This window comes from Lynx canadensis, chromosome E2 (genome assembly GCF_007474595.2).
Source record: "Lynx canadensis isolate LIC74 chromosome E2, mLynCan4.pri.v2, whole genome shotgun sequence".
NCBI lineage: Eukaryota > Metazoa > Chordata > Mammalia > Carnivora > Felidae > Lynx > Lynx canadensis.
Window position 1 is genome coordinate 55,822,145 of NC_044317.1, and position 15,151 is coordinate 55,837,295.

Sequence of the window (15,151 nt, forward strand, 5' to 3'; positions counted from 1 at the left end):
TCATCCCCAAACGAAATCCTTTACCCATTCACAGGTGCTTCCTATTCCCCAGTCCCTGGCAACCACTAATGCTTTGTCTCTATGGATTTACTGATTTTGGGTCTTTTCATGTAAGTGGAATGGTATCAAAAATGTGACTGTTTGCATCTGCCTTCCTTCATGTAGAATAATGTTTAGGGTTCATTGATAATATAGTATGTATCAGTGGAACATTTCCTTTCCTCTGCCTGTGGAGTATTCCATAGGACTGACCGTATTCACTCAACTACTGATGGGCATTTCGTTGTTACCACATTTGGCTGATGTTAATAAGTTGCTATGAACTTTCAAGTGCAGTAAGTTTGGATATCTGTTTTCCATTCTTTGGGATATACACCTAGGAATGGAATTACTGGGTCACATGGTTTAATACTTTGAGAATTGGCCACACTCTTTTCCACAGCAGCTGCAATAGTTTAACAGCAATGTGCTGTGATTCTAATTTCTCCACATCTTTACCAACATTTATTTTTTGTTGTTGTTGTTGTTGTTGTTGTTGTTGTTTTACAACAGGCATCCTAGTGGGTGTGAAATGAAACTCATTTGGTTTTGACTTTGCATCTTACTAATGACTACTTTCATTGAACACCTCTTCTTGTGCTTGTTTCATTTGTATATCTTCTATGAAGAAACGTCTATTAAATACTTTGACTATTTTACAAATTGGGCTCTTTGTATTTTGGTTGTTGAGTTGTAGAAGTTCTTCATATATTTCTAGGTTCTGCACCCTTACTAGATTTGTGATTTGCAATTATTTCCTCCCTTTTCGTAGACTGTTTCACTTATGTGATAATGTCCTTCAGCACACAGACATGATTGTGATGATGACCTATTTATCTACTTAGTCATTTTCTCTTTTGCTTTTGGTATCATATATAAAAATCCACTGCCAACCCTAAGGTCATGAAGATTTACCTCTATGTTTTCATTTCGGGGCTCGAACTCACGGACCGTGAGAACATGACCTGAGCTGAACTCGGACACTTAACCGACTGAGCCACCAGGCGCCCAGAGCTCCAGAATTTCTATTCCATCCCTTTATTATAATTTATATTTCTTTACTGATATTTTCTATTTGTTGAAACATTGTTCTCCTACGTCTTAGTTCTCTTACACATTTCCCTTTAGCTGAGGATGTTCAAGACAATTGATTTAAAATCTTTACTAAGTGGAATGCCTGTGACTCCTCAGAAAGACCATCATTAACCTGGTAATCATGCTTAAGATGTACAATCTTAAAATATCCTTAGATATCTGTAGTGAAGTTGGCCTGCTCAGAAACAGTGATGATGGCATTCTTCAAAACAGTAAGAGATTGTAAAGGACCCATGTATCTTCATTTAGAGAATGTTCCAATGAGGGTCCAAAAAAGCGGTTACCTCTATGTTCACTAACAAGAAAATAATTTGAAGACATGTGGTATGTAAATATTTCAATTTGCAGAATAAAATATGAGGATAAAACATTTACTGAAAAATATTTTCTAAATCACATTACAGTATATAAATCCACTTTTACAAGATTTGCAATAAAGAGAACATCCGTTGCCAATGAAGACAATCAGTGATGGTGGAAGATATGACAGGGAAGGGGATATTTTACTACTGAGTTTCTAAACTGCATCACTGTATGGAATTGAAACCAAAAAAACATATACACTAGAGGGGTTTATACCAACAACAACAAAAAACACTTAAAAATAATTTGCAAAATGAAATTGAGCAACATCCTCTTTTTTTTTTTTTTTTAATTTAAAAAAAAAATTTTTTTTTCAACGTTTATTTATTTTTGGGACAGAGAGAGACAGAGCATGAACGGGGGAGGGGCAGAGAGAGAGGGAGACACAGAATCGGAAACAGGCTCCAGGCTCCGAGCCATCAGCCCAGAGCCCAACGCGGGGCTCGAACTCACGGACCGCGAGATCGTGACCTGGCTGAAGTCGGACGCTTAACCGACTGCGCCAGCCAGGCGCCCCGAGCAACATCCTCTTCTGATGACAGAAAGTTCTGCTATGTCTGGCTAAATTATAAACATTTTTATCTAAAAGATCTGTGGCATAAGGGTTCCTAAAAGAACACCATGGTCTTTATGAGATGGATGTGCTATAAATAATTTAAAAAACATTTACTGTTAAACAAATTTGTTGAATCTACAGTTTAAATCTATGTTAACAAAACAAAACACCCTGTCTATTCCTTATTCCTAGTTTGAACTTCCCATTCTAGTCCAAAGTACTTATATTTTGGAGTCAGAAGCACACTGACTCCCTTGTTTAACATCAAAAGGCATTTGTAGAAACAAAGGAAATTTCCCCCATCAGTCTTATTTTCCAGGGTTTCTCAGGTACTTGTGTACATTAATACATCACTTACGTATATAATCTCTTTAATTCTGGTTTATATGACCAGAAAGGGCATCTAGAAGGAGTTTCTGAAGAATCCTTACTACCCAAACTCATGGACACCACAGAGCCCACTCCCCATCTCCAGTCCTTGCCTGCATAGAAAGTCCTTTACAGCATGACCACCTAAAAGGGGCATCTTCCCAAGTTCCACGTCACTGGGTCACAGTGAGATGGAATCCGAATGGAGATGAGAGAAGGCCCTGGGTGTGAGTTACATTGTAGGCCAGATACCTCTGAGACAGAGAATATTAACAAGTCCAAAATGTAACATTTTAGGAAAAAGAACAATCAACAAAATTATGACTTTTACCTGGAAAAGAGTCATTCCTCCTTTTTTCCCTCTTCTGGTCTTCTTTCTCAGGTAAGTTTATACTGTGTGACAAAAAGTATGCTGTTTAATGTTTAGAATCAACATAACCCCTTCCTCTACCACAATATACATTTGGTGAGAGTTGTAACGTAGGAGAAAGACAGTCCTTTGCTGCCCATTGCAACAGGAGGCATGCAGGGATAATAAAGTCCTATATAAATTCCAACAAGTGTATTTTTCACCCATTTCTTCAGAAAGCCCTCCCCTGCTCAAATACACTCCACTGCAACTACACTGTCCTCTGTCTGTCTGGCACTTGACCAAAAGAAATTGCCTCACTCAAGTTCTGGGCTCCTCCCAGCATACAATGACTGGTTGACACAGGGCATAAAAGCCTGTCCATTCCATTAATTTGGAACAACACTTAAGGGCCACCCCAGCTCCAGAATGCCCTGGTAACTACACTCTGAGTTTAGATTTTGTCCTGATGGTGATGGGAAGCTGTAAGAGGGTTTAATGTCAAGAGATGACACAATCAAATTTTTAAGCTTTAGCTAGGATACACAGAGAGGGCGGGGCTGACAGAAGCAAGCCTCTGTCTCTGAGACTATGCTCCTGCCTCTTTCTTAGTGGTTTTCATTATTTTTGGAACTGGGTCACATTGAAACTCTAATGATAACTGCACACACTCTCCCAAAAAACTGCCAAACACACACCCAATTTTGAAAATCATTCCAAGCATCTTATTAGCTCAGGTTCAGAATTCTTGGTCTATTGTCTCATGTTAAAGGTGAGTAAAATGGGGGTCAGAGGGGGAAATACTTTATGAAGTTACCCTTAACAAGTCTGAGTTGGGTGAGCAGAACTGGGTATAAGTAAATTCTGAAATGGTGGCCTTGACATGTTTAAGTGGAAAGGGCTTGTCCTAATTCCAGATCCTAACCTTTCATATTCCTGAAACAAGAGAAGCTTCTCTTTCATGGGTGTAATCAAACCCAAGCATTTAATTCCTCTTTTCCAGAAAAACTATATGAAATTACAAATAGTTACAAGTCCTGGAAAACATGAAAAAGGGTCACCTGTGGGGATGAGGTCTGAGCAATCTCCGTATTATGAACAGATGGGCTCTGCTGGAACAAAGTTGCACATTAATCCAGACCACCTTTCAACATGTGTACAGAAAAGACAAAGGGGGGATGCCTGCGTGACTCAGTCAGTTAAGCGACCAACTTTGGCTCGGGTCACTATCTCGTGGATCATGACTTCGAGACTCGCGTTGGGCTCGGTGCTGACAGCTTAGAGCCTGGAACCTGCCTTGGATTCTGTCCTCCCTCTCTCTCTGCACCTCCCCCACCCACACTCTGTGTGTCTCTTTCTCTCTCTCTCTCGCAAAAATAAATAAACATTTAAAAAATGTTTTTTTAAAGAAAAAGAAAAGACAAAGGGGACTTGAGGGGAACATCTACCTAGTTGGAGACTTCAGCTCAGAACTAGGAAATTTAAAAGATGACTTAAGGGAAGAAGAGAACTGCTGAATATTAAATTAACTGGCTGAACTAGCTTTGAGTGTTAAAAGATTATCAACATCCTTAACGGATGTGTGATTAAATACTATAAAGTTATTTGCCAGACATCCAAGAATACTTCCAATATATGACAGAGTAGAAAGCATGTAAAACTCATAATCTGAACAATAAAACTGAGGTAAAATAATTTCGAAATTAAAAAGCTATCCAACGGATTCTGAGATTAAAGCCAAAACAAGTGTGGGGATAACATCAAGTTTAGAAAAGAATGCCATGAGCCACAGAAAAAAGGGGGAGAGAAACAGTACTGTTAATGATGGCCACTGTAAAAAGCACCATGTAGTTACAGAAAGTCTTCCCCCATTGACTGACTGAGCTAGGCCTCTGCCCTCTAGATGAGTAGGGGTTGCAAATGGCATTATCTTCTGATGCAACACTTAGAAAGGGCAGATGCCTCAAACACCAGGTGTCACAACTCGCAATCTCTCCTGCATAACTGGAACAATTCACCACATTTTAGATTAATGAGGTCATAAAGCCACAAATCAGTACGTCACAACGTAACATCCCATACCCAGTCAATTCAGTATTCACCTGGGTTTGGGTCCTGTGCTTTGTCTGAGACCACCATGTGTTTTGTTCTCTGTGTAAGTCTCTCTGTGTCCTTGTTTCTCCTCAGTCTTTTTGTCCATTTCCGTTTCCCTCCCTCGCTATTCCTCCTTCAACCGTGTGACCACACTCTGCTGCAGCCTCTGTTTCAATCCCCGCCGTTCTTCCCACCCTTTCCGACTCCGCAGATTTCTGCGTCTTTCCCCGCCATCTCTGCCCTCCGGGCGGCGGGGCGAAGGGCCTGCATCCACCTCCTTAGTGACGACTGTGCGCGACGCGGTTGGGGGCGGGGGGTGGGGGCCGGGGGGAGACTCGGGAGTCAGAGACAGGTTCTGAGCAGGAAAACGACCGGCAAGGCGACTGGGGTGTGTAAGGGCCAAAAGCAGAAAGGCTGGGCCCCAACGGGCCTCAGAGAGATTTTAACCGGAAACGAACGCAGACGCCCGTGACCCGCACCGACTGACTGGGCTCGGAACATCTGATGGCCACGCCGCGAGAGGCGAAAGGGACGAACTCCCAGCGAGAACGACGAGTGGGTTCAAGGATTCTACCTTGCCAGGCGACCCCCGAAACCTGGCTGTGAGGAGGGGCCTGAGGAGCGCGAGCCCTGGAACCAACCAGCAAAACGGGAGACTCACTCACCCGAGCGCGCCCCTTCTCTGCTCGATCCGCTTCCGGGTTTGCGGGAAAGCGCTCTTGCGCGTGCGCGGCGGGGCGGGGCCGAGGCGGGTCGAGGGCGTGGCATGTGGGGCGGGGCCGAGGCGCGCTGGATCCCGCCCCGCAGGCCATCCTCCTCCGGGTTTCTGCCGGTGCGTCCTTCCTGCCCGGCGGGTTCGCGTCGTGCTTTTGGATTCCTTACAATCCCCCTGGTGTCGTTTGGAGCCAGGCTGGGTACAACCTTAGGGGAAGGGTGGGCCGCTTCTGTTGGGAGCGACTGTGTTTGACAAGTTGAGCCCGGTGCGCAGGGAAACATTTGTAACGAGTGGTGGAGACGCACGCCAGCGAGGGAGGCGGAACAGCGGGGGGACCTAGGATCGGGGATCCTCGTGGGGCGAATGAGACCCACCTGACAACTCCTTGTTTAATATACCAAAATCCGGGGTGGTCAGTGTGGGTGATGGATGCTAGAATGAGACATGCAAAACTCTTCTGTGAGGGTGAGCCTCAGTGGCTCAGTAGGTTAAGCCTCTACTTAGCTCAGGTCATGATCCCCGGGTTGTGGGGTCAAGCCCACCATTGGACTCTGTGCTGACATCTCAGGGTCTGGAGCCTACCTCGGATTTGTATCTCCCTCTCTCTCTCTCTGCCCCTAACCTGCTCGCACTCTGTCTCACTCTCTCTCAAAAATAAAATAAACATTAAAAAAAGACCACACAACTGTTCTGTGGGGAATGTGCAGCTTGGTATTAACTGAGCTTTTCACTGAATTGTCACTTCTGCTCTCCATTCGCTGAACTGCGTTCCCTGGCGTTCCCCTCCAGGCCCTGGGCTGTGGGGGCGGAGGGCTGGCACGGTGCTTTAAAAGAACAAACATTTCTGCCTCTATGCGTGTGCATTAATTTCTCTCTCTCTTTAAATTTGATATTCGAATCCACGCCTCTGGAGATGAATTATAAATCCAAACGCCTTTGAGATCTACCATATGACACCTATATTTTGCTTAAGCCATTAATTACTAAATATCACTGCAATTCCAATTTTAAGGACCCTTGTTCTCAGTTATTTTGGACAACTATTTTTCACTTGAAAATTAAAATTTTTAAAAACGTTTATTTATATTGAGAGAGAGAGAGCAAGGGAGAGAACGCAAGCAAGGGAGAGGCAGACAGAGAGAGGATCCCAACCAGGCTCTGAGCAGAGCCCCTGCCCCTACTGGGGCTGGATCTCACAAACTCTGAGAGCCTGACATGAGCCACAACCCAGAGTCCGAGGTTTAACCACCTGAGCCACACAGGTGCCCCCAAAATTCAATATTTTAACTGATCTTTTTGTTTTCTGTTTCTGAATGCTTGGTACCAAAGGCAGATAACGTAGCTTCTAAAAGGTGTACTCTTTCAGAGATATTTAACTTTTCCTAGTAGTGACGAAATACTGGTTTTGAAATAATTCCAGAGACATGTGATAAGGATATCTATTCTATATGTGAATAATACAAGCAAATTGTAAAACTAGGTTTTCACATTTTTCAGTAGTATCATATCCACTCTTAATAATGTCTAATAGGAAATATGCAAGTTAATAGCTCCTCTTCTGTTTCCTGTGGAAATTCTGAAGGAGGTGACGGCTGCATTTGCTTTTCACATCCTCTCTATTATGTGACTGCCGCTTCCAGTGCTTAAATCTCTGCAAGGAGTGAATGAACAAATGACTACACATTGTTTAACAGTTTACAATAATTTATAGGTATCTTGTCATTTGAGAAGGTTGTGTATTCCTTCTGCAGCGTGCAGAGATGACCCTGGACACAATAAGGTCAGGGCTCCAGAGAACAAAAGGGCTGATTGTTAAAAAACCATGGGGTGATTAGGACAGAGGGGTTCAGCACCCACCAACAGGGATTTTCAGAAAGAGCCAAATGAAATGAAAAGGTGGAAGAGAGAGCTTAAAATGATACAAAGGTGCTTATCAAGACAAGCATGCCTTGGGTAACCCTCACTTCCAGGGAAATTCTGGAGATGTTGTTCCTGTGAATGTGCTGGACCACTGTTTATATCTTAAGAGCTTGAAAACTATGGAGATGCTGGCCCAGATCATGAATCCTAAATGGCCGACAGGAAGGAAGTTAAAAGTAAGGCAAATGGTGATTGTGTGATCTTGTTATTCAGCAACCCCAGTCAAACTTCTTTGTGATGTTTCCACTGTTCATTCTCAGTCACAAGAAGAGAGAAAGTGGTATTTACCCCCACAGTTAGGATCCAGCCGCTGATTGTTAGGCGCGTAGAGCTTTTATTTTAAGTTCTAACATCTTGGAGTTTCTGGGACCATCGTGATGTTCTGGAAGACACTCAAGAAGCAGGTGGAACCAACAGATACACCACTGGCAACTCTGAACATACAAAACAATGTGCATCAAAACTCATTGAGGACGTTTTTCAACCCAAATCTGTTGCTGAGGGACTTCTTTAAAGATGATGAACCAGGAGCGCCTGGGTGGCTCAGTTGGTTGGGCGTCCGACTTCACCTCAGGTCATGATCTCCCACTCTGTGAATTCAAGCCCCTCCTTCACTTCAGGTCATGATCTCCCACTCCATGACTTTGAGCCCTGCATCGGGCTCTGCTGACAGCTCAGAGCCTGGAGCCTTCTTTGGATTCTGTGTCTCCCTCTCTCTCTGCCCCTCCCTGCTCATGTCTGTCCCTCTCTGTCTCAAAAAAAAATAAAAACATTTTAAAAAATTTTTTTAAAAAGACAATTAACCAGAAGTTGGGCACAGACAGGTGCTTGAGAAGCAGGTCTTAGGAAGGAATTTGACCATTTTTAATTATTTTTTACCATATAGACTTCTCTTTTGACCTTTACCCCGCTGTAGGATGTGAAGAATAAGACCATTTATTATCATTTTGATTGGAATTCTCATTTCCCAAATACCAAGCATTAATGATGTTATCCCTACTACAGTTTTTGCTGGTTATTAAGTTTTCTTATGCACTTTGGCATACTTGTGAATTTTTAACGTCACTGATGTAATAGTCTGCTCATAAATAAACATATAAAAATAACGATACTCATTTTGGTGTTCTTTTCTTTACAGTTTTTGTGGCTATTCTTATTCTTTATTCTGTAAGATCTTTGCAGTAACATTGCTAGTTCAAAAAACTAACTGAGGGTATCTATGTCAGGATCGAATTAAACTCATAAATTAGATGAAGAACTCATCTTTTTATAATATTGAGTTTTTCTACCCAAGAACATGATGTAAATTTACATTCATTTATTTCTACTTTCATATATTACAGGAATGTTTTATTGGTTCCCCCATATAGGTTTTACACATTTTTGTTAGATTCATTCCTAGTTAATTTCGTATTTTAAAGCTATTTATTTATTTAGAGAGAGAGCAAAGGCAGGGGAGAGGGGCAGACAGAGAAAGAGAATTCCAAGCAAGCTCCATGCTCAGCAAGGCAGGATCCCACAACCCTGGGATCACTACCTGAGCTGAAATCAAGAGTCAGGCGCTCAACTGACTGAGCCGCCCACGTGTCCCTATTTCATTTTATGTTACATTTTTTCATTAAACGTTTATTTATTTTTGAGAGAGTGCACACAAGTGGGGGAGGGGCAGAGAGAGAGAGGGAGACACAGAATCCAAAGCAGGCTCTGGGCTCTGAGCTGTCAGCAGAGCCCCCCTCAGGGCTTGAACCCAGGAATCTTGAGACCACGACCTGAGCTGAAGTCGGATGCTCAACCAACTGAGCTACCCATGCGACCCCATTTTACACTACACTTTTGTAACTGCAGGCCCTGCTACTATAACTTGTAAATGATTATTTGGCATACATAGGTCATTGTATAAAAATATCCTATGTACAGGGGCGCCTGGGTGGCTCAGGCGGTGGAGCTTGCAACTCTTGATCACAGAATCGTGAGATTAAGCCCCATGTTGGGTGTATAGAGATTACTTAAAAATAAAATCTTCAAAAAAATAGCCTATGTACAAAAAGCCTATTGTTTTTGCATATCAGTATTATATCCTATTATCTTACTGAATTATTTCTCATAGTGAATTTTCTATTGTGTTTCTAGAGGTATGCTTGTATCATCTGCAAACATAGTTCTACATCTTTGTTTCTAATTCCTCTGCCATTTTAAATTGCCCTGGCTAAAATTATGGAAAGAGCCTAAATGTCCATCAACTGATGAATGGATATAGAAGATGTGGTTTATATATACAATGGAATACTACTTGGCAATGAGAAAGAATGAAATCCTGCCATTTGCAGCAACGTGGATGGAACTGGAAGGTATTATGTTGAGTGAAATAAGTCAGTCAGAGAAAGACAGATATCGTATGTTTTCACTCATGTGTGGATCTTGAGAGACTTAACAGAAGACCATGGGGAAGAGAAGGGGAAAAATAATAGTTACAAACAGAGGGGGAGGGAAGCAAACCATAAAAGACTCTTAAATACAGAGAACAAACTGAGGGAATGGGGGGAGGGGAAAATGGGTGATGGGCATTGAGAAGGGCATTTGCTGGGATGAGCACTGGGTGTTATATGTAAGCAATGAACCAGGGGAATCTACCCCAAAAGCCAAGAGCACACTTTACACACTGTATGTTAGCCAAATTTGACAATAAACTATATTTAAAAATAATAATAATAAAAATATAAATACACTCATACATCAATTGCCCTAGCTAAACCTCTAATATAATGATAAATGAATACAATGGGTGATCATGTACTTTTTTTACTGTGGTTTTTCTGGCCTTAGTGGACTATCTCTAGGGCTTCCCTAAGAGCAAGAACAGGACTTCGTTTTGCCAAGTTGGAAAGATCCTAAAGAAATTCCTAATTTTGAGTATTTTGATTCCACATTCTTCCATGTTGAATTCTTCCAAATAACATTTTTGTAACTATGAGTAAGTTTCTTCATTTATCTTCACAAATACGATGAACTTATATTAATGAATTTCCTAATAGTGAATCATTCTTGAATTCCAGACATAAATTTCACTTGGTCATCATATTTTTAGATTATTTTCAGGGGTTTTGCCTATATTTATTTTACATGGTACCACATCCAAGCAGACGTGAGATCTTTCTGTGGCAACAGATCTTTTTGGTACCAACTTTAGGATGTTTTAGTATCAGAATTTTATTTGACATAAAAAGATAATTTGGAAATTTTATTTCTTCTCTGATGCTCTTGAATTGAGTAAGTAGCATTAGCTTATCTGCTATTTAAAAGAATGGAAGAATCTGGGTGCTTTTATTTGTGAGGGCCTCTGATAAATGTCTTCCTTTTCTCTATGAATATTAGTCTGTTTGGACTCTTTATCTTACTGAAATCAATTTTGATAAAATGTATCGTCCTAGAGGGGCGCCTGAGTGGCTGAGTCCGTTTAGCGACCCACTTCAGCTCAGGTCATGATCTCATGATTTGTGGGCTCGAGCCCCATGTCAGGCTCTGTGCTGACAACTCAGAGCCTGGAGCCTACTTTGGATTCTGTGTCTCCCTCTCTCTCTGCCTGCTCCCTGCTCACACTCTGTTTCTCTCTCAAAAATAAATAAGCATTAAAAAAATTTTTTTTAAATGTATAGTCCTAAAAAATGTCCATTTTTATATAGGCTTTCTAGTTAATTTGTTTTGAGTTGGGGAAGTGGGACAAATATTTTTAAATCTCACGTATTGACATCATGTTCTTTATTTGCATTTATTGAAGATTTAAAATGTACTGCAGATATTGAAGAATTTTTAAATAGGAAAATCCTTCTTGAGTCATTTGTAGGATTCTTTCTCTCTGCCCATAAGTTTTAAATGGTGGTGGTACTTGGGTGTGAGGAGTAACAAAGAATTAGACTGGGGTAGAAGAAATTCTCAGGGAAGCACAAAATCCAATGAGGCACGTGGGCTTCTCGGCTGGTCTTTCATGGCTCAGACCTCAGCATTTCCTCCTTCCATGGGACACCCTGTCTGCTTGCAGGAATAATGGAAAAGGAAGAGTCGCTCTCAAACACTCCAACGATCCCTTTGGATACGCTCACTAGAAACTTCTAATAGACCCTGGTAATTAAAGAGTTTTTCAGAACCGTTCTCAGTTCCCCAAGTGTTAAATAATCATTGTCACTACAGCTGACATGATGACGGCAATTCTTTGGGGAGGTGAGGTCACAGAATCACTAACCTGTATCTCAGGGTTTGGCTTCCTCCCTCCCACACATACTTTGCCTGCCACTTTACACCCAGCCTCCAGTCCTGGCAGCAGGAAGGAGTCTGTGAGAATCTTCTAGTTTAGTGTGAGAGCACAGTCTCTAAGGTTGGGAGATGTAGCAGGAATCTGGGTAGCTGAGCATGTCTGGGAAAAGAATCTTCCGGCACAGGATGAGCTTGTGAGAGAGACTGCTCAATCAGTGCATGACTGCTGCTAACATAATTTAACAAAATCTTCATTGACAGGGTTCTTCATGTTTGATCCAAGTGCGCTCAGAGTCTGAATCGTAAGATACTTCAAGATTATAATTTCAGGGGGCGCCTGGGTGGCTCAGTCAAGCTTCCAACTCTCGATCCCAGCTCAGGTCTAGATCTCAGGGTCATGAGTTCAAGCCCCGCACTGGGCATGAACAGTCTACTTAAAAAAAAAAAAAAAAAGATTATACTTTAGGAACTTATCTGCTATTCAATCCCATGAGCAAGAGTCACAGAGATATTTTCAGGAGCAATATTGTGAGCCCTGTGAAGGCATGTGCATGTGATAATGAATATGATGGAACTAATTGAAATACCTGATTCTCAGCAGAAACAGTGTGACTGAATGGGAAGTGCTGAAAATTATTCTTCTATAACTTGAGTTTTGTGTGCTTAATGGAGACAGTGGTCTCTCCTGAAAATCTCTGTGGACTATTGATCTGCAAGACAATTTTCTTTCCTGAAATTAGGAAAGATACTTTAAGAAAAACCTAATGTCACCACAGAGGGATTTAAAGAGCAAAAAATTAAGGACTTTGTTTTTATATTTTAATATTTAAATAATAAATTTATTTAAAAATATCTCATCAAGAAAAAAAGACAATTTTAAGCTATATTTCTTCTGGTTTAAAATCATTTAAATTCACTAACTCACCTCTCTTGCTTTTCAAGATCCCAAGAGTTGAAGTCTTCAAATTCCATTTTGCATGTTTGCATTGTATTTTAATAGCTTTTCCAAATCAAATATTGGCTCCAGATTCAGTTTGTTCTAAAACAGCAAACATGCAGTGATAGATCTTTAAATAGGATTAATTTATTTTCTGCCCTAATATGCTTTATCACTATGTGATGTTTCATGTCCCATATGTTAGCACACAGTGCAGTTCTGCCCCATAATTTCTGTTACGGATGCCATTGTCCTTTTGGTCCAGGCAAAAAATGAAATGAGTTCAGCTGCCATCCTAACAGTTGTCTACATTAAATAAATCAGATTGGCTCAATAAAATTACTCAGTGCATGAATAATTTATTAATACCTTTGAATCTTCACTCCATAGCTATATTGGTTATAAAGAATACTTAAATGAAAGTGGGAAATGATCAAACCAGGTTTAGTAAGTAAAATAAATTTAAAATATGAGAAGGGGTGTGTGTGTGTGTGTGTGGGTGTGTGTGTGGGTGTGGGTGTGTGTGTATCCATAACGAGGTTCCTGGCATAGTATAGTACCGTAGCAAACATTCATGTCACTGCAACTAGGCAACCAAGGTTCAAATCGTGATTCCTCTGCTATTTACATGAGTCACTTAACTTCCCATGGTTAAATTCTCCTCGTCTATAGAATGAGAGTAATGTTAGTTCCTAACTCATAGGGTTGTGAATATTATATAAGTTGCAATAGGGAAAGCAGTAATAACAGTGACCCACACATTATAAGTGCTATTAAAAGACACACATGTGGGGTGCCTGGGTGGCGCAGTCGGTTAAGCGTCCGACTTCAGCCAGGTCACGATCTCGCGGTCCGTGAGTTCGAGCCCCGCGTCGGGCTCTGGGCTGATGGCTCAGAGCCTGGAGCCTGTTTCCGATTCTGTGTCTCCCTCTCTCTCTGCCCCTCCCCCGTTCATGCTCTGTCTCTCTCTGTCCCAAAAATAAATAAACGTTGAAAAAAAAAATAAAAATAAAAGACACACATGTAACTTGGGAAATCTCTTAACGAAAGACAATATAGTTTAGATGTTCATTCTCAGGGAAAGGGAGAGGTAGGTAAAGATTTTATTTTCCATGAAAGTGTAGCCCAAAACTCATTATTTTCATGCAGAACCCTCTATGTGTGAGTTCTGGAAAATGACAGAATGGCCTCGGTGGATTTGAATATAGTAGTGATCTTCCTATTCCACATAGTCATTGGAATCCTGGGCAGTTTCTCACTCTTCTATCATTAGATGTCCCTTTGCTTCAGGGGATGCAAGCCGAGATCCACTAAGTTGGTTCTCAGGCACCTGAGTGTAGCCAACTCCTTGCCCATTCTCTCTAGAGGAATCCCAGAGACGATGGCAGCGCTAGGGCTGAAACATTTCACCATTTATTATGGACGCTATGTTCTTTTATATGTTCACGGAATGGCCAGAGGTATGTCCCTTTGTTACACCTGCCCTTGACTGTCTTCCAGGCCACCACGATCAGCCCTGGGAACTCCAGGTGGGCAGAGCCTAAAGTGAAAGCTCCAAAGTACATTGGCCCCTCAAGTATCCCGTGCAGGGTGTTCCACATGCTAGCAAATAAGTTTTTTCCCATTTATATGACTGTAAATGAAACAACAAAACTATTACCAAAAAAGTGTTTGGGATATTGTTGTGCTTCACAGTGTAGAGACAAGATCACAGGCTCATCATAGGCAGCAATGACATCTTTCCTTGACATTTTGTGTTTGGGACACATGACGTTGGCCAGCAGCTCCATGGTTTTTCTCTTTCACAGTCACAAGCAGAGGGTCCAATACATCCATAGGAACAATCTCTCCCCCAGACCTCCCCTGAGACCAGAGCCACCCAAAGCATCCTTGTTTTGGTGACCACCATTGTATCGTTTAATGCCATTTCTTCCATTATTTATGTTTACTTGCCTCTCTTTGATAATTCTAGTTGGTGGCTGGTGAATGTCGCTGTACTAATCATTGCATGTTTTCCAAGTATTAGCTCTTTTGTTCTCATGAACCATGACCCCAGCATATTCAGGCTGTATTGTGTCTCCTGTGGAAGAAATACATAATTCCCTCATCTCATCAGGGATATATGAATTGTCTTCCACCTGTTCAGTCAGGGATGCACTGAAACCTCAAAGAATGTGAAGAACAATAATGAACCAGTTTCATTGCAGGGAGAGGGGTGAACGAGACACACTGACACCAGCCTAATAGGAAATAGTAAAGAGCATGGTACATGAAATCATCTGTAATTAATATGTGTGTAGTTATATAGTTTCTATTTTTATTAATGGTAACAGTGGAGAAGTTAAGATTCTACAAAACAGTCCTGAAATAATGTGAACATACTGGATATATCTTTGAATGTGTAACTTTCAAATTGAGATAATAAAATTTCCCAAGATGTACCAAGTTCACAAGATTGGAATTGTG

General features: G+C 41.4%; 1 protein-coding gene and 1 pseudogene across 6 annotated transcripts in view; one reads left to right on the top strand and one right to left on the bottom strand.

Moving 5' to 3' along the window:
• Positions 1-5,571, bottom strand: part of LOC115503238 (zinc finger protein 677-like) — an 88,198-nt gene extending 82,627 nt beyond the window's left edge. For all 6 annotated transcript variants that reach the window (XM_036064217.1, XM_030299339.1, XM_030299343.1 and 3 more), the window contains exons 1-2: positions 5,531-5,571; positions 2,754-2,815 (exon numbers count right to left, since the gene is read on the bottom strand). In XM_036064217.1, the coding sequence (XP_035920110.1) occupies positions 2,754-2,768 (15 nt within the window). In that variant the 5' untranslated portion in view covers positions 2,769-2,815; positions 5,531-5,571. The remainder of the gene's footprint in view (positions 1-2,753; positions 2,816-5,530) is intronic.
• Positions 5,572-13,791: 8,220 nt separating this feature from the next.
• Positions 13,792-14,784, top strand: LOC115502183 (annotated as a pseudogene).
• The last annotated feature ends 367 nt before the right edge of the window (positions 14,785-15,151 follow it).